Source organism: Sinocyclocheilus grahami, unplaced genomic scaffold, assembly GCF_001515645.1.
Source record: "Sinocyclocheilus grahami isolate Dianchi unplaced genomic scaffold, SAMN03320097.WGS_v1.1 scaffold225.1, whole genome shotgun sequence".
Classification (NCBI taxonomy): Eukaryota; Metazoa; Chordata; class Actinopteri; order Cypriniformes; family Cyprinidae; genus Sinocyclocheilus; species Sinocyclocheilus grahami.
In genome coordinates, this window is record NW_015505404.1 from 2,091,104 (window position 1) to 2,114,629 (window position 23,526).

At 37.6% G+C, this 23,526-nt stretch overlaps 1 protein-coding gene across 2 annotated transcripts in view; it reads left to right on the top strand.

Annotated features, from left to right (window-relative positions):
• Positions 1 to 23,526, top strand: part of LOC107596974 (multiple epidermal growth factor-like domains protein 11) — a 104,300-nt gene that overhangs the window by 34,924 nt on the left and 45,850 nt on the right. For both annotated transcript variants that reach the window (XM_016287857.1, XM_016287856.1), the window contains exons 5-9: positions 16,428 to 16,674; positions 17,455 to 17,575; positions 18,983 to 19,119; positions 20,056 to 20,268; positions 21,815 to 21,989. In XM_016287857.1, coding sequence (XP_016143343.1) covers positions 16,428 to 16,674; positions 17,455 to 17,575; positions 18,983 to 19,119; positions 20,056 to 20,268; positions 21,815 to 21,989 — 893 coding nt within the window. The remainder of the gene's footprint in view (positions 1 to 16,427; positions 16,675 to 17,454; positions 17,576 to 18,982; positions 19,120 to 20,055; positions 20,269 to 21,814; positions 21,990 to 23,526) is intronic.

Genomic DNA, 23,526 nt, shown 5'->3' on the forward strand with positions numbered 1-23,526 from the left:
AAGGAGCGTCCGGAAGGACATGTGACGACTCCGGCCTGGACTCCGCTTCCTCCGCGGTGAAAGCCGATCCGGTTCGTCCACGGTGAAAGTTGATGTATTCCCTCAGCGACCAGCACAGATCAGCTCTAGGCATGACGAAGCAGATATCGTCCTCTTTTGGAAGACCAAACAAAGTAGTTTCGCTTGCACAACGAAGCACACAGCGTCTTCACGACATGGCTGCAGCGTCAACAATACTACAGTGAGAATAAAAGTTACGCCTTCTTTCTTTGAGTGAACATTTGGGTGGCGTTATGCAAATCTTCCCACATAGTGAGGTAGATATGTGGGGGCGTGTTAGAACGAGCCGTTTTAGGTAGGTGTGGTTAACTCTTAACTTTTATAAAGAATATCTCTTTGGATTTGAGACTTTAGTCTTTGCAACTTTACAGATCTTCTTTATGCACCAAGAGCTTGTAACACTCCAAAGAGAAAAGAAAAATTGAAATCGCATCATATGACCCCTTTAAACAATATGCATTACTTAGCAAGCATAATTGCATAAAATATTAATACTTTTTCTCAGAGAATATTTATTGAATTAAATTTGTTTTTCCTGCCTCATTGGCAGAATGTTTTTTAATATACGTAAACATAAAATTGAAAATATATTTAATAGGCTAATTTATTAATTTAAATATATATTTAATTAAGCCATATATTCATGTATATTTAAAAATATATTCAAATTGTGTTGTACTCTATACTCTATTTTTTTCTAGATTAAATTTGTTTTAAGGATGTCTAGATATTTTTAATAGAAAACAAGACATAAATGCTGATTAATTTAATTATTTTTTCGCAGTATTGATGTTGACAACCGAGTTCTTTGTTACCTCCTGTAAGATTATTTTTAAATCTCTTGTCCAGCATTTATTCTTTTTTCCCCAGTTGTGCATCTACAAGAGTAAATACCAGCTATTGTGAGCCAGACTAATTTTAAGTCTGATTTAGATTAGATCATTTGCATTTGTTCATCAGGGGAATAAAAATAATCTTCTCCTCGGCAGATCAATACGGCAGCCTCTCTCTAGCAAACTTTACCAAAGAATGGATGAATCAGATTTGTTTGTTTTTTTTACATTCTATTTGTCTTTTTGTCAGATATCTGCAACTCTATCTGTCATGAGGGAAGTAACAAATAACTGCATTGGGAGTCTTTTGATTGCCAGTTGTTCTCAATACCAAGCCGTTTTATTGCCATGCAAGAGATCATGACTAATAATCCATTAACTCGCACTAAAACTTCCCCAGCAACAAGCCTTTTTTTCTTCAAATCTATTTTTGACTGTCAGTTAGAGAAAGAGATACACAATTGATTTCTCAGGGAGTCACTGATGTGTACCTTTGACTTCACTGTGACTTTGAGAATCCACAGGAATAATTCATGGGCCCCGGTGAGTTCCCAAAGACGAGAAGAACAAAACTGGGTTCAGAGATCTTGCCGCTCATTCCGGATAATTCTGCGCCTTTGAGCCTGCCAACCTTTTCCAGAGAGGCTGAGGTTCTCCTGAGGGTTCTTCATGTGACTGCTGAGTGGATGAGGAAGGAGAGGGACAGCTGTGATTGACACACATTGGCCACTTCACAGGACCCTCAGAGCCCCGACCGCAGAAGAGGTTCTTCATTCCAAAGCCTTCTTCGGCCGCTGAGGCTGTTCCCTTACCTCCACTTTCGCTGCTACAGTCACTCCGCTAATGAAGCTTTAATGTGGTCCTTGCTTAAGTGGGCAGCTCTCTGATGGAGCTCAAGTGGCCGTTTCCTGAGAACCCAATATTTCTCAAAGCAACTCAGTTCTTAGCATTTAAATTTTAAATGGCTGTTTGCATGGGTTGTGGTTGATTTAAAACAACCCAATTGTTGTTACAAATGCAACAGAAACGTCTCTTCTCATTTCAGCCTAATGTTGATGTAAACACATGAAGTCATTGTTGCAAAGATAATCTGCTTTCCCACACAAACTGATTCAAGCGATGCACTCTGACCCTCGATGATAGAGCATGTCATTGTTGTTCTCCCGAGTCTGTCCTCCATGTTTAATCTCCATGGCTCTGGTGGGCAGACGGCCACCTGCCGAGAATCGTAAACCCCTTGCAAAGATTTATCTCCTTACAATGAACATTAGCATAATGTCAGATCATTAAAAGCCAATTATACTGATCTGTGTGTGTACGTGTGGTGAAAAGTGTTGGGAAAGTTTCTTGGAAGGAACATTTTCATGCATTTTCGCTGTAGCTTTGGTGTACTGATGTGGTGGTATATCCAGAGGCGCTCGCAGGATCTCGATCCATGGTGCGGAGAAGAATGCCCCCAAAGACCACACGTCATTTCCAGTGTATTTACACAAGCATGATAGTTGTGAGAAACAATGAATCGTGCACTTACATTTTGATTGTTGAGTTGGTGAACAAACTGCAGGGTAAAGCTATGAAGTGTAGGAGGCGGAGATGTTTTTCATCCGAAGACATGTTTAAAATAGATTTCATATCCCCTAGAGACATTCTATGAAAAACATCAAGTTACAGGTCATGCTTTCTACTGAACACCATTCACAACACAACACAGAAATTATTTTTCATTATAGGATTCGATCACATACCAACAGGGCTACTACTCATGCCATATTTTATTAATTAATTATTGTACTGTAATAAATATTACTTTAGTGAATAAATTTTTATTTTATTTATAATTATTGTAATTATTAATAACTTGTTATAATTATTTCATTTCAATTTCAGTGGTTTTCTTTTGTTTCGTTGAAAAGTCCAGTGTTTTTACCTGGCATTATATGTGATTATAGGGTCAACAGGGCCTACGATGACATTCTGGATTCTGGAAAATGATTTCAGTGCAGGTTGGATTTGTTTCAAGTTGGTTGAGAAGGTGGTTGCACAATGATTTAAATGTGGATAAGGATATCACTAAAACCATTTTTTTGTGCTGTCAAACGATTAATCGCATCCAAAATAAAAGTTTTCGTTTACATAATGTATGTAATATGTGTGTATACTTTGTATATTTATTATGTATATATAAATACAAACACATGCATGTATATATTTAAGAAAAAAATAAGCTATGTTTACATATGAAATATATTTATATATAATATAAAATATAAGAATATAAATATATAAATGTGTATATATATGTAAATATTTTCAAAATATATACTGTATGTGTGTGTATTTATATATACATAATAAATATACACAGTACACACACATACCTGTATATTATGTAAATAAAAACGTTTATTTTGGATGCGATTAATCGGTTGACAGCACTACTATTTTTTTCGTTGCACAAATAATTAATCATAATAAAATTTTTATTCCTCAAATTACACTTTTTTTTTTAACATTTTTAAAAATTATTTCACAAGTTAAAGGGATATTTCACCCCAAAATGAAAATTACTCCATAATTTACTCACCTTCAAGCCATCCTATATATTAAAAAATGTCCTGGCTCTTCCAAGCTTTGTAATGGCAGTGAATGTGGGGTCGAGATTTTAAAGCCCAATAAAGTGCATCCATCCATCATAAAAAGTGCTCCACATGGCTCCGGGGGTTAATAAAGGCCGTCTGAAGTTAATTGATGCATTTTTGTAAGAAAAATATCCATATTTAAAACTTTATAAACCGTAATATCTTGCTTCCGTTAACTGTCATACGCGTGTTCACAAGAGAGTGATGTTCCAGAGGATGATGTAGGATGTAGGCGTAGGATAAGCTCTGGTGAGAAGTGACGAATGCATAAGCACAGAGGAGACAGCAAAATAAAAAACACCGGTCACAAGTTAGAAGTACAAAATGAGCATTTGTACAGAAAAATGTCGGGGTATTTCGATATAAGCCAAGAGCAGACTGGTTTTCCTTTGCTGTAAACAAAACTTGGTTCTCGCAAGACTAGCATATTCTCACTGAGCATATGCTACGCCTACGTCCTACATCATCTGCTGGAACACCACTCTCTCATTCACAAATGCATCGCTTTGCTTCAGAAGGAATTCTATTAACTGCCCAGAGCCGTGTGGAGTACTTTTTATGATGGATGGATTCACTTTATTGGGTTTCAAAATCTCAACCCCTATTCACTGCCATTATAAAGCTTGGAAGAGTCGGGACATTTTTTAATATAACTCCGATTGTTATCGTTTGAAAGAATAAAGTCGTATACACCTAGGATGGCTTGAGGGTGAGTAAATCATGGGGTAATTTTCATATTTGGGTGAACTATCCCTTTAAAACTTTTTCATTGTGTATGCAGTCAACTTTTTCCATTTCCATTGTAGCTCTGCTTAGTGTAGAAGATCCTACAACAGCAGTTACAGGCAGCTTTATTCCCACAGCTGCAATCGGAAGCAGCAGGCAGTGGATTGAGAGAGATAATTCCACCAAGAATTGTCTATTACTAGCATTTGTATTTGCCTGTAGGCATATGCATATACACGCACAAAATGCTTGCAGTCATAGGAAGACTTTGCCGTAGCCTTACACGAATTCCATTTATGAAAATATTTGCTTTTTCTCACACTGCATAATTCAATTCAAGTTTATTTGCATAGTGCTTTTCACAATACATTGTTTCAAAACTGCTTCACAGAAAATGCATGTTTCAATGTTAAAATCAGGAAGTATTCTCAGTCAGAGATGAGTGATGTCCATGTGGCAGTAATATACAACTAGTGGTTAGTAAACATCATTCAGTTAAACACACATTGAACACTGCTATAAATACCATCCTTCCTAACATGCCAATGCATTGTTATTGTGAATCAATTTAAAAGGAAACACCAGCATGTTTTGCTATGATAGCTTGCTATTCCAGCTCACTCTTCTGTGCACGCTCTATATAAGGCTTTTGTATGAGATACTTTCTTTTCACATATTATGCAGTATACTATTGCCAGCACCTGCAGAATGAGTTCATGCTCAATAGACTAGCAGCAAACCCGAAAGATATAAAACATAACCTCGTTTCTGTCCTCCCCCCTTACCAGTTTTCAGCAGGTGCAGATGCCATGGAAACCCATAATGCATTGGCAGTGTAGGTCAGGAGAGATCTTCATTCAGCATTACTCTGTCATTGTCCCTGTCCACGCATGAGTTTTAATTGCCTTATTCTGAGTCTTCATTTCTGTTTATTTGCTTTGGCATAATGGTCAAGTGGTTCTAGTAATGGATTCATAACGAGCAGTCTTCTGGTTTACGAAATAGGCACATATTTCCCAGTATTAGAAGACTCTTCCCCTTGTCTTTTGATTCTTGCTTGTGGTATAGTATGTTTTACAACTACAACCTTATTCTTAAATTTTTTTTTATTATGCTTTATGTTAGAGAGAACATCATGTTCTTAGTTTTTAGACTGTAGCTTTTAATAAAATGCTATACTGAAAAAAAAATGTAGTAATTTTTACAGAAAAATACTGTAGAATACTACAGTAAAAACATGTTTACTTTAACCATCTATAGTGAAAAACTGTAAATGGTTTGACATCACATTATATGTAATTTTACTTTAAAATACAATCTCTTTTTTTTTTTTTGCAATTAAAAACTAAATTGCTATGCTATTTACAGTATGACACATCACATATGGTTATATTTTGTATAATCGGTACAGGTCTTTCGGTTCAGTATGCATGTGTACCAAACAATTACAGCATTGTTTTAACCACTGCATGAGAGGAACTTAATTGGAAACTTCCAGTTTTATATATTGTTACTTTTGATAAGAAACAAAGTCTCATCTTTCAAATTATGTTCTTTTTTTAAGGAAGTTCAAACAATAAATGCTGTTTTGACGCTCTTTGATGTGGCATGACAGAACGCTGTATAAACACCTCGACAGAGCGCGAGTGAGCATGATCATGCCTTCCTCTTTACTACTAGCTTTAACGCAAAATAAACACAAATGAACATCTCATGACTCAATCAGTGTTTTAACCACGGGAAAACATCAATAAAACAGCTTCTACACAAAATGTCATGTAGCATTTCATTTACCCCAGGCAAGTCATCAGTGTCCACAGCTTATTAGTTAGCTAGAGAAATAAAGTATAGAGAAGAAAGTTTGCGAAATATTAGACTATATGCTCATTATATTTTACCTTACCTGTTAGTGATGTCGTAATTATTTAATGTATGTTTAAATACATCTGTTATGAAACAAGTTAAGACATCCTCTGTGTAAATGAATATATTTCAACTACAAATAGCAATTTTATAATTTAGAAGTTAATTTAAAAACTGCATTATGTGCAGTTTACGTTTGCATACATTTTTTTTAAAGTTGAGTGTTGATTATTATTTTTAAAAATAAATAGTAATTAAATTTAAGTTTGGGCTCTGTTGTTAATTGTAACCTTAGAGTAATGTAAAAGAGCTTCCTACAGTTTAGAGCATAAGCTGAGGTAGATTTTTATCCCTAAGAAAATTTTAATTATAAGTGCATTTATTAAAAGAAAGAGCAGTTTGTTCAGTAAACCACTGTTTAATTAAAAAATGGCAATTTTATGTTTAGTTTTTTCCCCCTGCTGTACCGAAAACATGAACCATAACTTTAAAACTTATAGATACGTACCGATCCATCATTTTTGTGTGTACTATACACCCCATCAAGTAGGTGTATTAACATTATATAACCTAATGAAATATATGGTTATAAGTTGTAAAACATACACGCATCCTACAGAACTTGAAACATTGTCATGGTATTTAACGGTGAATTTCTCACAGCTGCAGCTGCCAGTTTTTACCATAAATTTAACAGGATAATTTTCCAGTGTATGCAAGTCCAGCACATTGGGCGGCCATGTTTTTTGATGAATGCATTGTGGATTAGTGGTAATGCATCATGGTTGTTGTTGTTGTGATTTCAGCACTAGCTGGAGGAGGGGCTGCAACCGTCACCACATTGTAGCAACTTTATAATTAAACATACATCATGAAGCACCATTCTCCATGTCAGACCATTGGCGGGTGCACAGCCTTCTCCGCATATTGACCTGTGCTTGAACTATGTGGTATACTGCCCCCTGGTGAAAGAGTTTCACGCTTTTAGGTGAGGAATCTAAGCTAATGTGAGCATAACACCCCCCGGCTCAGATCAGGATATATGATAATATAAAATAATAATGTTAAAAAGCTTTATAAATTGGGTTTAAATCACTAAATCTATGAGTATCATTATCAAAAATCCAGCATTGGTGTAGAGTAGATTCACACTCTTTCCCATATGTGGATCACTCGCCTACATCTGCCGGGCCTCTCCATCATCGACCCTCTGCCACGGCCCCTGGCACCATCTACTTCATCCTAATTAGAATTAATAATTGAAAATAGGAAATCGATGGGTGCAAATTAAGCGTAGCACGAGTGGGCTTTATTGGGTTGACATTGTCTCAAGAGCAGCGGTTGTTGGTCACTGCTGATCTCACTTTTGTCTCGTGCATCTCCATCCCATGCATATCTTTATTTTGAGTCATTCCTTTCTGGGTGTAGCGTTGTAAAAGAGCCTCTTTTCGTGCTTGTTGGCCTCGTGTCTTAGAGAATAGCTTGTGTTTTTCCCAAGGGATGAGAGGAAGATAGAATTATTAATTTGGTAAAGCAACGGCCCGTGTAACAATCTGCTGAGGAGGACACTTCTGACTTTTGTTGAATAAGCTACTGGTTTGCTGCACTAGGTCATGGCTTTTCTCGAATTATTCAGGAGTGCAATAATGACCCGACTTGTGCCTGCATGATTCACTTCAAAGATCTCCTCACCCTCCACAAAAGATGCTGCGATTAGAGTGTGCCGTCCAGCAGGTTCTCTGTGAAAGGTCTCTAGCACTGTATTGAATAGAAGGTGACTTCTCAAGGCTGATATTGATCTGAGTTCACATCCTAGATATATCTCGAACAAATGACCTAGTTGTATCCACAGGAGAGCGTCTTTTCTAGACAGAGATTAGTCAGTGCTTAATTTGATATAGATGTCTCTAAACAACCTTCTTTGAATACAAAGTGCTCAAGTGGGAGAAAAAGTTTAATACCCACTAAGTTGTCTTGGGTTTGAAAACATAATTCCAAGTTAACAATGGCTTCAGCATCACATCTTTTAAAACCTGAATGTGTCTAATTATTACATTTAAATATTCAATCGCAGACCTTTGCTAAAATTAATGTGGCACAGGACAAATTTTTTATATATAGATATATATGGATATATATATACACACACACACACACATATATAGTATAATAAGAAAAGTAGTTCTGACAATTCTATGGGCAATCATTCATCTATGGGCAATCTTACTGAACACTGCAAGCCAGAAATTAAATCTGTTAACATACACAAGTTTGTTGACGAAATGTTAATTTACTGCAGATAGTGTAAGACATCAAAACAGTAAAGTAAAAGTCTTTACATTTGAACCATAACACAGCGTGAGTCATAGCGCGAAAAGATACAACATCAGCACATCCTTATGCTACGTGTCTCCCCTGAGGCTTTGGCTGGCAGGTCCCGTGCTGTTCCTCTCTACTGGGGAAAAGGAAACATGTAGCCGGGGCTTGTCTGAGATAAATTAGGGTAGGAGGGACGCCCCGGTCCATCGAGGCTGCCTGGCAGCTGCAGTGCAAGCGCTCCCCCCTCTGTTGTTACAACTCAGCACTATCCACCCCACATGACTATTGGCAGTTCCTTCTGTATATTTAGAATAGCATCCATCAGCTCTCCACCCCACATAATGTATCCCAAATTCCCTAATGTATCCCTAATTCATACTTTAGCAGTCGCCTCTTTCAGCGCACAAATAAATAACATAGTGATAAGTGTCAGTGGAGCTCTAGACGGCCCAGTGGGCCATTTCACGGTGAGAGTATTGGCAGCTTTTACAACTATACATTTAACAGCATGTCCAGGAGACATTTATCATCCTTGTGTACTAAACAATCGGCACTTTTGTCCAAAAAAGAGCTATATTTGTAAATGTATATCAAAGCATTATAGGTCTGTTCATCTGTTGCAGAACCAAGATGAATGTGGGAAATTTAAATGAAGAATGATAGGATAGAGGGGTATGTTTGTTTTTAATTTGAGCGGTAAAGGCACTAAAAGTCATGTTCGCCCTTCTGGCACTTCTGCCAGTAAAACTGACCTTTCCATTTTCAAAATACCAAAAAGGAATGATGTTTGGCTCCGTTAATGGTGCTCATTTTTCTGAAGATGTGGATGAAATATTGCACTAAAATACTCACAGAGTTTGATTCACCACTATTTAAATGTGCTTCAACACCACTACCGAATCTATAGCACGAAAACATATGACCAGAGAAGTCTGATTACTGAACGATGACTCTCATGAACTGGTTTTATTTAGTGAATCAAACCATGCGCTATATGTTTTTGTTTCAAGAAAGGCAGTGTAGTCTGATTACAGAGCAAATAACTCTTATGAGCAAGTTTATTTTCATGAATTAAAATTGTACAAGAGTATTACTGTAGTCCGATTCTTGAATGAATTAGATTCCAGATTCAAGAGCTTTATTGTCATATGTAGGCTACTAGTACAGTGCTTCTCAAAGTCCGGACCCCGGTCCGGATCCGGACCCGGAGGGAATTCAGTCCGAACCCGCCTCCATTTAATATTTCAAGAACACTAATTATTTCCTACTTTGATAAATGCATGTTAAGCTTGTAAATCATATGTTCGTTTTTTAATGTCTTTTTTGGAGATGGTCCGAAATGAAAGCGAAGGCGAGATATGAAACTTTTCCTTCATGACATTTGTTGTCATGACATCCAGTGAGCGTATTACGTTTGACATAATCGGACGACATTTCACCGCTAATATGAGTAATTTTTTATTTATTTATTTATTTTTTGTTATCACTTAGATTATGGCCATTTGACTTATAGCCATGTCCAGTGTTTCCCATACGTTGAATTTTCACAAAATCAAAACTGACAGCCACAAATACATTTTCCAAAAGGATTCTACTTCGTTGAATAAACTGAGCACTGCACGTGTCAAAATTAAAATGCAGCGCAGGTGTTTTTATATGAATGTATAATTGAAAAGAACCGACCGTCTTCAGAAAAGCTTTGATGTCATTTTCATTTCGTCTTTCCTAGCATTGGTGAGCGCAGAGCTTATTTGATTACAGCCGTTACCGGGGAAACCTTATCAGTCGACCTCTATTGCTGACAGTTAAATTAATTGTTTTGCAACTTTTGCACTTTATTTTTTCAAAAAATTCATGTTTATTTGTTATGCATGTTATGTATGTTTATTAAAAACAAGTTTTGTAATAACCAATTGTTCCGGTCCGGACCTTTGACATTGAGGAAAATTCAGATTTGGACCTTTGAATATAGACTTTGAGAACCCCTGTACTAGTACAATGAAATTCTTTCTTTGTTTACTCCTCTCGAGAAGGGTAGACAGGGTAGAAAAGGAACAAACATAACTTACAAGGACAATACAAAATACGTAAAAAGATATAGAATTACTTGTAAGATCCAGTTTGTTGAATGTAAAAAATATACAGTGCAAACAGTTTAGTCTGATTCCCAAACAAATGACTCTTATGAGTCTGTTCTTTTTAGTGAATCTAACATACAGTATACAGCTTAATGTTGTTGTTTACAACTACATTTAAGTGTAGTTAAAGATACACATAATGAGTTTCATCAGTAGGTTTTTTTATATAAAAATTAGTGAGTGAAATGTTACCAAATTTTTGATTATCTAATGTTGTTGTTTAATATGTAACCTATAGTTAAAGGGGCCATATGATGCGTTTTCAATTTTTCCTTTCTCTTTGGAGTGTTACAAGCTCTTGGTGCATAAAGAAGATCTGTAAAGTTGCAAAGACTAAAGTCTCAAATCCAAAGAGATATTCTTTATAAAAGTTAAGAGTCAACCACTCCTACCTAAAATGGCCCGTTCTAACACACCCCCACATATCTACCTCACTATGTGGGAAGATTTGCATAACACCGCCGCTCACTCAAGGCCGCCGTGTGTGATGCTGTGTTTCGCTTTTCAGACCGATGAGCTTTGTAAAAATCGACGCGTTTCAGAAAGGTGGGGCATAGAGGAGAAACAATAATGTGTTTTTTGAACCTTAAACCGCATAAACACATTTCATTACACCAAATAATGTTCTTTTTAGCAACATCATATGACCCCTTTAAGACAAATGATTGGATGGCATTTACTCTACCTCCAAAGGTTGTCATGTGAGGTCAATGTGAACAACTTTTGTGAGATGTTTTGAAAATTAATTTATTATTGAAATGATCTAATTTGGCAGTTTTTCTTCTTCTCCCTCCTCACTAATCAGAAAACCTGTGAGGTAATAGGAGTGCAGGACCTATAATTGTTAAAAATGTCTATTCTTGCAGTCTAAATCCAGTCAGCCAAAGTTTCTGAGTGAATATGAATCTTTACTTATTTCTCACTGGACAGAATATTTTATCAGAGCACATTTGGATCTCCCGTTCGCTGTATATTTTAAAACTATCTTTTATGCCACTTTGCCCATATACTTTAATTTACTTTTGTCTTCTTTGAAGCTGCACACTGTTTCAGTGACTTAATAAGGATTCTGTATAACCTGTGCTCTGAAAAACACACTTAACTGGCACAAAACAGGTCTCACTCTAACCGTCATCGTAGCACACGGTGCTGTGACATTGCTCAGTAATTAAGACACTCTTTCATGTAGAGACAAACTCCCATCCTGTATTCATCATGGCATAGCAGAGATGAACCCAAACACAAGAGTTCAGCTGCCAAACTTTGGGATCTTCATTTATCTGCAGGTTTAATTGTCTGGATGCACTTCCTCCAGTCATTAACCACAAAAGCTCAAACTTGGGTGTAAGGGGTTGACTAGAGTCTTCCCCTCCACCACTGGAGCTTTAATTAAAAGAGTGGAATGGGCTGGACTGGGTGCAAGGAAGTAGTAATTGGCCCTGGAGGCATTGTGGGCTGTGATAGAGACAGTGTAATCACACTCTTCTACAGTGCTTCCTATTACACTGATTCAGAAACCCTTGGCTCTGTTACAAACATCTAGATGGCTGCGGGCCATCAATTGGATGATAAAAAGGCAAATGGTAGATTGGCAAAAGATTGATATATTCATTTAAATCTAGTCACGAAGTAGTATATGCAAAATGTCATAGGCCATACAAGACCTACGTGTGTGTTTTTATTGAAGGATGAAAAACTTCCATCTTCCATCAGACAGAGATTTTGTTCAAAAAGTTTAGTAAAGGATGTGTTTAGTAAAGTACATCTAAAGATATTGTTTAGGTTTTATCTTTCTGTATGTAATTATATCTTTGGGCATTTTGGCTTTATATGTCAGTTTGAGGAGAGACAGCGAATGCTAGAAGAGAAGGGATGCAAAGAGCCGTTTTTAAATATGTTTAATCATTGACTTACCTGTTTTTTTATGGATTTTACACTCATTTTAGTCATAAAGAAGTATAGCCTTTGATGCTGACGTGATATCAAACAAATAATAAAATAAAAATAAAATAGTTTCTAAATAGATTTTCTGCCTTTATGTGACTGTGAGGAGAGACAGGAAATGCTAGGAAGGGAGTGATGCAAGCACTGTTTTTGTATTTTTTATTAATAGGTTTAACTTTTTTAAAATTGATTTTAACCTAATTTTTGCAATGAAAATAACCTTGGATGCAGATGTGGGATAAAACAACCAAATAATAAAATTAAAAATTAATCCTATTTCCAAAAAATATATTTTTATTTGTAAAGTTGTATTTTTGCCTTTATTTGCATGTGAGACAGAAAATGATAATAAAGGGAGGAAGGTTTTTTTTTGTTTTGTTTTTTACTCCGAATTTTGACCATAAAACAGTCTTAGATTTTCACATGGCATAAAACAAAAAAATAAAATTAGAAAAATAATAATAAAAGACATTTTTATTATATAAAGTTTTTATAATTTTTTGTTTTTTAAGTTATATTTTGATTAATTTAGCCTTTGACAGTTTGAGGAGAGAAAGGATGCGATAGAAGAGGAGAGAAATGAAGCGCAGTTGTGCAATATGTAGGTGCACTACCCTGAAGGCTATTGCTCCGACACAAAACAGATTTTTAATAAAAATAGACAGCGTAAGCAGGGCTTCTATATTCCACAGGAGTGAGATATTTTGTCTTCCTAGAAAATACAAGAGTTTAGACTCTGGAATTCTCCCTGATTAGCCTTTTGTGATGTTCGTGTTTATTTGGCTGCGCACACAGTTCTAGGCAAAACGTAGCACCAAAATACATACAGAATTTTTCTTGTCAGCCTTAATAATTTTTAAATCAGGCCTGCAGCTGAAGGGATTTCACTTGTTTTGTAATAAGGCTTGCCACACTTATGAGAGAACTTCAAGTAGCAGCATTAGGTATTTTCACAAGATTGTGCATGGCGCTGCCCTGCGCTGAGATCTTTCTCAACCATCTGATCAAATCAGGCCATTACATTTTACTGTTTATCAAAGTACAGTATACAATTGCACGCTCACAGCTAAGTCCTGATGCCTTAAGGTGCAAGTTTGTTGTGAAGAGGAGCATCAGTTGTCTCCCCAAACGCACCCCTTTGATTAGCCTGTTTGTGCAATGCTGAGCGCTTTTAATGGGGGTTGCGTTGCAGGTCGGCCTGTTGGTGTACTTACCATTGAATCTCTGCCCACACACGGTCCATCGCCCCAAAGGGGCCCTCATCCGCTCTTCCTTCATCTCTTCTCCGATTAGGCTCATCCTTATGGAAGCTTTCCTTTAGATACTTTAAACACAGAGAAATAGGAATAAGACTGTGTGTTTTACAGCCTTGCCCGTGGCACCAAATGATCTCTGACTCTTTAATCACCGCTAAATGCTGTCAGAGGGCCCACAGTGAGAGACTGTCTGCGGCGAGTCTGAAACTAAACGCAGAAGAGACGGGCCGAGATAATGGGCTTTAGGAGGAAATGTGCTGAGGCGTCTCGCTGTGGGGGGAAAAGAGGCTTTGAGTCTTCAATGGCAACATTTTGTGCTGCTTCTGAGCACCAGAGAAAAAGACTTGTGCAAATTAAGCTCTGTCTAGATTTCCACTTTATTTGTCCTCCTCCGCAATGATTCAGAATGGCTGCAGATGAAGAGGCCGGCGGTCTTGGATTTGCCGTGTTGAATGGGAGGGAAACTGTTTGCGTCCCAGTTTGAAAGTGAAGCGCTCACTTTGTGGCTGATGGGGAGTTGACGAGGTCCGGGGGCCGGTGAGTGAGGCAAACGGTGGATGTGTTGTGTTTTCTGCTCTTTTTCTCTCATCAGCGTGGGAGAGCTAAGAGAAGCGTGATGAGTGCTGATTGACTGCGAGCGGAGCAGACGATGAGCAGCTCATCGGTCTTCACTGACCTCCCGCAGGTTTCCTGCCTTTAATGTGCCCTGGTCATTTGTGTGGTGTGAGAGCTCAAACGACAGGAGAACTCATCCGTAGCAGATTTACTTAAATCAATAACGTGCCTCCTGCCCTCTTTGAGCTACTTAATGCGGCCTACGTCGCACCTCCTGGGAAAGACTCGCCACAGCACCAGTTCCATGACCCCCTCTGTGCCAAGCTGTCTTCTCGAAGTGCTGATCATCCACCTCGTGTTTGTCTGGCATAGACGATGGACGCTGGTGTCTCGCAGCACACAGTCTTCATTAGGGCTTCATCCACTTTCAAAATAGCCTTCTGAGCTTAGTCAAGCATCTGGCACTTCAGTGGTTAAATATGGACTAGTTTCTGAGGTTGTTTAAATCATATAGTACCTTTAACATGTATTGTATATTGCTTTGGATGAAACCATCATCTAAATGACAGATACTATTCATAAATGTTGGAGCTGTAAGAATCTGAAATTATGTTTTTGAAAAAAAAAAAGTCGCTATGCTCATTTATTTCATTAAAAATACAGAAAATGTTAATATTTATTTACATTAAATAGTTGTTTTCTATTTTAATATGTTTTAAAATGTAATTCATTATTGCGATGGCAGAGCTGAATTTTCAGCAGACATTATTCCATGCTTAGTCACATGATCCTTCAGAAATCATTCTAATATGCTGATTTGGTGCTAAAAATTTTTTTGAATATGATACTGTTGTTTTCAGGATTCTTTGATTAATAGAAAGTTTGAAAGAACAGCATTTATTTGAAATAGAAATATGTGACCCTGGACCACAAAACCAGTCATAAGGGTCAATCATCTGAAAGCTGAATAAATATGCTTTCCATTGATGTATATGATTTGTTAGGATAGGACAATATTTGGCTAAGCTACAACTATTTGAAAATCTGGAATCTGGGTGCAAAAAAAATCTAAATGTTGAGAAAATCGCCTTTAAACTTGTCCATATGAAGTTCTTAGCAATGCATATTAATCTTAATCAAAAATTAAGTTTTGATATATTTACGTTAGGAAGTTTAAAAAACTCTTCATGGAACATGATCTTTACTTAATATCCTAAATATTTTTGGCATAAAAGAAAAAGCGATAATTTTGACCCATACAATGTATTGTTGGCTATTGCTACAAATATACCCCAGCGACTTAAGACTGGTTTTGTGGTCCAGGATCACATATTTTGTAACATTTTAAATGTCTTAACTGTCACTCTTGATCAATTTATTGCATCCTTGCTGAATAAAATAATAAATTTTTATTGACTTCACACATTTGAGATGATGCAGAAATATCCACTAAGTTAGCATGAGTTAATAGTTAACACTGATTTTTAAAGTATGTGGTGATGAGGCAAACCAAAAGTGCTCTTAGAGTCAAATAAAATATCTCCAGATACATGCAGTAACATTTATGCAAGGGTGTAAACAAATGTAAAAAAAAAAAAATTTGAAAACGGAAGTCTTTGGTGGTTATGGCCCTGTTTATGTTAGCTAATACTGTGTAAACAAAAGAATGACTGTGTCAGTCTTTTATAGCATCTCTGGGCCACTTTAGGTGCATTTGCAAGATTAGCTTCTTGCAGTTTCACCCATTTTATTGATAGCATTGGCTTTCAGCATGGTATTAGCTCGTTGATAATTTAAAAAGAATATATGAGGGGATGTAAATAATCTATGCTTTAGCTAATCCCCACTCACTGTGGGATTCACTTGTATTGACAAAACACTGTACAAACTTGCATATGTTCTGTAATAAAATCCTATGACTTCACAAATCTTGTGTCTTGGCAATTCCAGGATTACAGGTCACTGTTTGGAATGTAATACAACCGAGTCGTGCTGATAAGCAAGAGTTTCCATCCTCAGCTCTGACTGGAGTGTGGCGGCATTTTAGTTAGATGGTGTAAAAAAAGTGTTCTTTCTTTCTTCTCTGTGTTTCAGGTTGTGAAAGTGGCCACTGGGGGCCCCACTGCAGCAACCGCTGTCAGTGTAAGAATGGGGCCCTGTGTAACCCCATCACAGGAGCCTGTGTCTGCACAGACGGCTACCAAGGATGGCGCTGTGAGGATCAATGTGAGCCTGCATACTATGGCAAGGGCTGCCAGCTGCAGTGTCAATGCCTCAACGGTGCCACCTGCCACCACGAGACGGGGAAATGCATATGTGCACCAGGCTACATGGGTCCCATGTGAGTACCAGGGATAAAACCGGTTTGCAATATAGAGATATGAAGGTTAATATGTCTTTCCTGAAATATATTCTTTATATAGAGGAGACAAAGGCAAGTTGTTACACTGGTGAAAAGGGTAGGTTTATTTTTGAAAGACAATTTCTATATAGGCACACACCTCTTGACTACAAAAAAGCTATTCAACCTTTACACCATCTTTGCCAAGGATCCAGATTCAGCTTTTGTGACCTTTTGTGTTGCCACAATGAGAACATGCCGTTAAATAGTCCGTTTTGCAGAAATAAATTACATTTTAAAATAGAAAAGTTATTTTTAAATTGTCATAAAATGTCACAATATTACAGTTTTTACTGTATTTTTGATCAAATAAATACATATTTTTTTGAGCATATTAGGAGACTTCTTTCAAAAACAGGAAATCTTAGCCACCAAAACTTTGAACAGAAGTCTATCTCTTTTTTATGGGGGAGAAAAATTGAATATCCTTAAAATATCAATTGTTTCGGGCCTGGAGATTTTTAACGTAAAACCTTCTGGGTATTTCCCCATGTGACAACTAGCCCCAGTCTCCCATACTAATCTACATACTATATACTTACCCTTTGTCTATATTCATTGTTAGCATAGTGAAAACACTGTGAAGTTCTTGTGAGGTTACTTTAAAAAAAAAATTTTTGAAGCATTTGTTCTAAAGTCTTTGAACGTTCTTGTGTTTTATGTTGCAATCCTTTGCAATGACTGCCTGAGTTTCAAGTATTTGCTCTTGTGGTTCGGCAGCTGTGGAGAGCGATGTCCCTCTGGAAGTCATGGGCCACAGTGCGAGCAGCGCTGCCCCTGTCAGAACGGAGGAACCTGCCATCACATCACTGGAGAATGCTCCTGCCCTGCTGGATGGACGGTAAGAAGCTGCACACAGGGGGACCGAAAGGGTGGAGAAGTGGGGGACAAAGGGAAAGTGACTGAGAGAATAAAAGACAGAAAAGAAACAGAGAGGAATAAAGATGAGGAGACAGATGATAAGGAATGAGGGGCAGAAAGTGAAGGAGAGTAAAAGGGCAAGATACTGAAGCGACAGAGGAGGTGAGTCATGCTTAAAAGGAAGTAAGGAAGGAAAAGAGAGGGTAATTAGAAGGAGAAAGGGAGGGTTAAGTGAATGGAGGGAAGGTGAAAGAGTTTAAGAGGTAAATGAAGGAAGGGTGGAGGAGAATCTGAATGTAGATACATGCACAAACCTAAGTGGGGAAGAAATTACACTGATCTGAGTCTCGCAGAGCAGCTGAAGTTATTATTTGGAAGCAAATTGTGTGAAGTTTGCTGAGCCTCATTATTGCTCCTTTTGCATCATCTCAAACTCGTAAAGAGGACATATCTAAAACACAAGTTTCCTTTCTCTTCTGAAAAGTGTTCAGTGTGATACAGTATGTAGACATACTCTAATATTCACAAAGCAATGCTCCACCTTCAGTTCATCGTTTATTAAAACTAAACTGCAAAAATGGGTCATTTAGAAATTGTAATAGTATTGGCCTCATAACTGTGTATGTTCATTATCATATGAGCTGTTTACATATAAATTCAATGATTCAATTCCTATTCAATGATTAAGGAACCTTGTTTAAAGGTCTTAAAGGTACTGTAGCAAAGACTGGATCAGATAGTGATCGTGTACTATCATCAGCTTTACATAAGTGGCTACAGATATATAAAATATGGCCTTTTTTAGAGGACCAAATTATGTGTTTCTGCATAATTCTTTAATCTTTAATTCTATAGATTAAATACACTGATTCTATATACTGTATGTTAATCTAAAATCCTTTATTCCCTCTGTTGTTTCAAACCTTTATGAGAAATGCTATTCTAAATGTTCACACCAAGGATGGTAAATATAACTATAATGTTTTAATAATTGTTCTAATTCCATGATAATATGAAGTCCACACCACAGCTACAACTATAATGACACAGAGGAACAATATTGTTGGAATCACTTTAAGAAGATTTTTTTTCCATTGACAGCGAATCAGAAGCTACCCTTCTTTAAAAAGTTGGATCATTTAAAGTTAGTAGTTAAAAAGTATTATAAAGTATAGTTATTGCTATACAGTAGTTATCTTTCGTGGTGTGAAAGGACCTTTAAAGAGTTTCTCCTATTGAAAGAAAGTAAGTCATATGGGTTTGAAATGGGGTAGATGATGACTGAATTTATTTGAGTGAATCCTTCCTATATAAATCAGTGCAGCTTTAATGGTCGTGATTGACTTTCATTTGATTCCCAAATTTTCTCTGCCCTCTTTCTGGACAGGGGTCTGTGTGTGCCCAGCCATGCCCATTCGGCAAATACGGGATCAACTGCAGCAAGGAATGCTCGTGCCGCAATGGAGGGCTGTGTGACCACATTACAGGACAGTGCCAGTGTATTGCAGGATACAGTGGCCACAGGTACAATAAATACCCAGTTCTGATCTTATTTCTGTTATTATTCCTCTGTGTCTTTAAAAAAACTACCACAAAAGCAGTTTGTTAACAAGCCTGCAAAATTTGGTTGCTGAATAATTGATTAATTGTTTTTTTTTACTGCCCTGTGTTTACATTCCCTGTGTCGACTGATCCCACTCCGAGATCCGCACTGGTCTGTTAAGTTTCTGCTCATTAATTACCAGTAATGGAGTTTTAGTAGGATCCAATTGAAATTGCTCAGTGTCTTTATTTCCCCATGTCTTCTGCAGCAGCTTAGGGTTTATTAGCGCAGTAAAGTGATTGTCTGCAGAATGAAAACACTTTCAGGACAGACACTTCTTATCCTCTAATATTTAACAAAATTGCCCTCATTCATTTGGTCTGTGACAGGTGAATTAGTCCAGCAGGAATAATCTCAGATTGCGTTAGTACCCCCTCCTCCCTTCCCGTAAGTCCTTCTCACACCCGTCTCTCCTGATACAAACGACACTGGTGTAATTTCAACATGAAACATACCTAGTCCGTTTTATAATTTAATTGAGCTATTTATCTGTCTCCTAATGGCTTCTTTGGACACTCAAGATTGATGTTCTGCCAGGATTGTATATTGAAGATCTTGTGGAAGTCGTTGTTCCTTAAGTCACTTTGCTATTCAACAGAGAGAATGAGCCGGGGTCTAATTGTATTCACAGTAATTAATGACTGCAGTCCCAGGTGAAGCCAAGGGCTGATGAACCTGAAGTACCAAAGAAGATGCCCAAAGCTTTGACCCTTGACCCTATGATTAGAATGATTCTGTAGTCTACTAATTCTGTTTGTGTTATTCTGACAGGCTCCTTTTTCTTACAGAGCCGCTCTGAGTAACGAATAATGCATACAAAACATTGTTTTGGGGTTTTCTTCCCTCACTGTTCCCAGGTGCCAGGAAGAGTGTCCGGTCGGCAAATACGGACCCCAGTGTGCCCTTCACTGTGATTGTCAGAATGGGGCCAAGTGTTACCACATCAACGGAGCGTGTTTGTGTGATACAGGATTCAAAGGGCCTCACTGCCAAGACAGGTTCTGTCCACCAGGCCTCTACGGTCTCATCTGTGACAAATACTGCCCCTGTAATGCCACCAACACACTCAGGTGAGACACGCTACCACACTATGAATGATAACCTTGGAATTGATGAGAATCAATGGACTAGGAATGCATATCAGTACCATAATGGTTATCAGCTGATATTACAGTTTTTTTATTATTTATTGATATTGGCCAATATTGATTTTTTTATTTTGCATGCTCATATGCCCTATTTTACAGTTAGATTACCTTTGTTATCATTTAATGCTCCCTTAAAATTAATGATCTAGTTTTTAATACTATTAAATGTAATCTTTAGCAAATCTTAAAACAAATATCCATGTTGTATTCTAAAATATTGTGATGCCTAAATTCATTTGTAGCATTTAAAACATTTAAAATTTGTAGTGCTGTATTTATTTATTGTTAATTTAGACAAAATAGTAAAGAATTTTAATATTGTCCATAACATGAAATTTCAGTAAGAATTTTGCAGTAATTTAATTACTCTAATATCAGTGCATCCCTACAATGCACTTTATTTCGCTGCAAAGAAAATAAATTCTACATTTGTCTAAAATTTGTAAACCAGTATATTTCTGGATGCATTGTATCTAGGACTGTCAATTGCGTAAAAAATATTTGAATTAATTACATTATATCCTTGTTAATCAAATTAATTTCATATGTATATATATAAATATTTGCCAGAAAAAATCAGCAGACAAAAAGATCAAGAAATAGACAGTACAAAAATTTTCTTTCCAAGTCAAATTACTGTTCGTTTTGTTTTGTTTTCACATCATTTGTCATTTTCCATGCATTTTTGCATTTCTTTTCTGCCATTTTTAAAACGTTGTTCTATATACACAATGCAAAGGTATGACTCAGAAGACATGATTAAATTAATCATGCTTATATCATTAATTATACTAAATTACAGTGCATTTCTTTTCTGCCATTTTTAAAAAGTTGTTCTATATACACAATGCAAAGGTATGACTCAGAAGACATTATTAAATTAATCATGCTTATATCATTAATTATACTAAATTACAGTGCTGCTTAGATCATAATTTCCTCACACTTTGAAGATAACAATTCAGCTAAGTTATTTCATACAAACAATACATCTTTGTGGAGTCCACTCCTTCAATCCTACAATCATTACTTTTTTAGCCAACTTTTCTCGAGTTAACCTCTGGAGCCATGGGTGAGTAGAGAGCTCCATTTGACTTAATTTGACTTGCAAGTCAAAAACAAAATTCGAACACCTTTCAACAGTAGCATAGCACTTGCTCTTTATCACGACCTGTGCTTCATTCATTATTTCTTAGCCGCGTTCCTGGCTAATGCAATGTTAATGCCTGGTATGGGTAGATTAGGCCCTGAGACACTGGGGCTCATTACTACATGAAGGAGAGAAAGGACACCCCATTTATCTGAGTGGAGCTCACAGACACCAGGATAGATTAACTCAAATAGTTTTAGTCCTCAGATTTGACTCCCTTGTTCTGGAAACCAAAGTGTTTCTGTTTAGGTGCCGTATACACAATGTATCTTTAGGCATATTTGAACCTAAATGTCGATCTGTCTTTCTCTTTTTCAGCTGCCACCCCCTGACAGGTGAATGCTTGTGTACAGCCGGATGGACGGGTCTATACTGCAATGAGACCTGTCCCCCGGGTTACTATGGAGAAGGATGTAGAGTGCCGTGCCAGTGTGCTAATGGAGCAGACTGCCACAGTCTGACTGGGGCCTGTATCTGTGCCCCAGGCTACGCAGTGAGTCCATGTTTATCATTTATCATTGTCTACATTCATTAAATACTAGTAAATCCTGCCATGCTGAAATATTGTCACGTGAAATTGACTGCTGAGCATTGATGATTATAGTTGCTAATGTTCTGAACTAAAGGATGGTCTTTTTTCATATGCCCCCTGACATATAGGCCCCTATACACCTGCCATTAACATCACTCAAACCTCTCATTTGTAGCGTAAACACATACGTCCTAGACAACCATTATAGACCACCTACCAACCTGTCTATGAAGCACTGCATCAAGAAAAAAGGATTTTAATTGTCGACTACATATGTGACCCTGGACCACAAAACCAGTCTTAAGTAGCATGGGTATATTTGTAGCAATAGCCAACAATACATTGTATGGGTCAAAATTATCAATTTTTCTTCTATGCCAAAAATCATTAGGATATTAAGTAAAGATCATGTTCCATGAAGATATTTTGTAAATTTGCTACCATAAATATGTCAAAACTTAATTTTTGATTAGTAATATACATTGCTAAGACCTTCATTTGGACAACTTTAAAGGTGATTTTCTCAATATTTTGATTTTTTTTTTGCTCCCTCAGAGTCCCTTTTTTATTAGTTTACAAGAATTGCAATGAATATAAAACAATTTTAACAGGAAGGGATAAGAGAAATCATACATTTAACATATACGTATCAAATATATGCTACAGCTGTCACGATGTGTGGAGGCAGGCAGGACGACGAGGACAACAAGGATTCCAATAATGACTTTTAATGTAGACACAACAAGGCAGATTCAGGAAGGAGAGAGAGAGACACACACACACACACACACACACACACTCTCTCTCTCTCTCTCGAGGTAACATTCACAATAACCGACCAACTCGAATACAAGAGACCGGAACAGATATAGGGCAGATAACGAGGGGCAGACAGGTGAGCACAATGAGGTGATTAACTAATAATCTAATAATTCTGGCATATTGACAGAAATGTTTATTAATATGCATTGTCCCTGTAATAAATAAATAATGAGAACAGGAACAACCAAATAAGGACACAGAGGGAGAGACCACAATCAACAGTCCACAGGGGTGTGACAGATCGCCTCCCTCCTGGAAGGCTCGTCCTCGCTCCGTGGAGACAGAGGGAGGGACGAAGGGGGACTTAGGAGGAGGACAAAGGAGTGGATGTGGGATGGTGACAGGGGAAGGCAAAAGGCTGGCAGGCAGACCAGACAGGTGGAGGTTCCGGCGGCGGACGGACTTCCAGGAGGAGGATGGCTAACAGAGTCCAGGGAGGTGACGATGGAGGGAGGAGCCAGGGAGACGGCAGGAGGGAACCGGAGCAGGAGAAGGAGCCAGGTGGGACCCAGGCCACAGCCATAATAGCGGCCCACAGAGGATCCGGGGGACCAGGGTGGAGCCGAGGGCTCTGGCGACCAAGGCAGAGGCGGAGACCCACGGCGGAGCCGGAGCGACTGAGGACCAAGGCGGAGCCGGAGGGACGAGGGAGCCCGGTGGAGCTGATGGATCGATG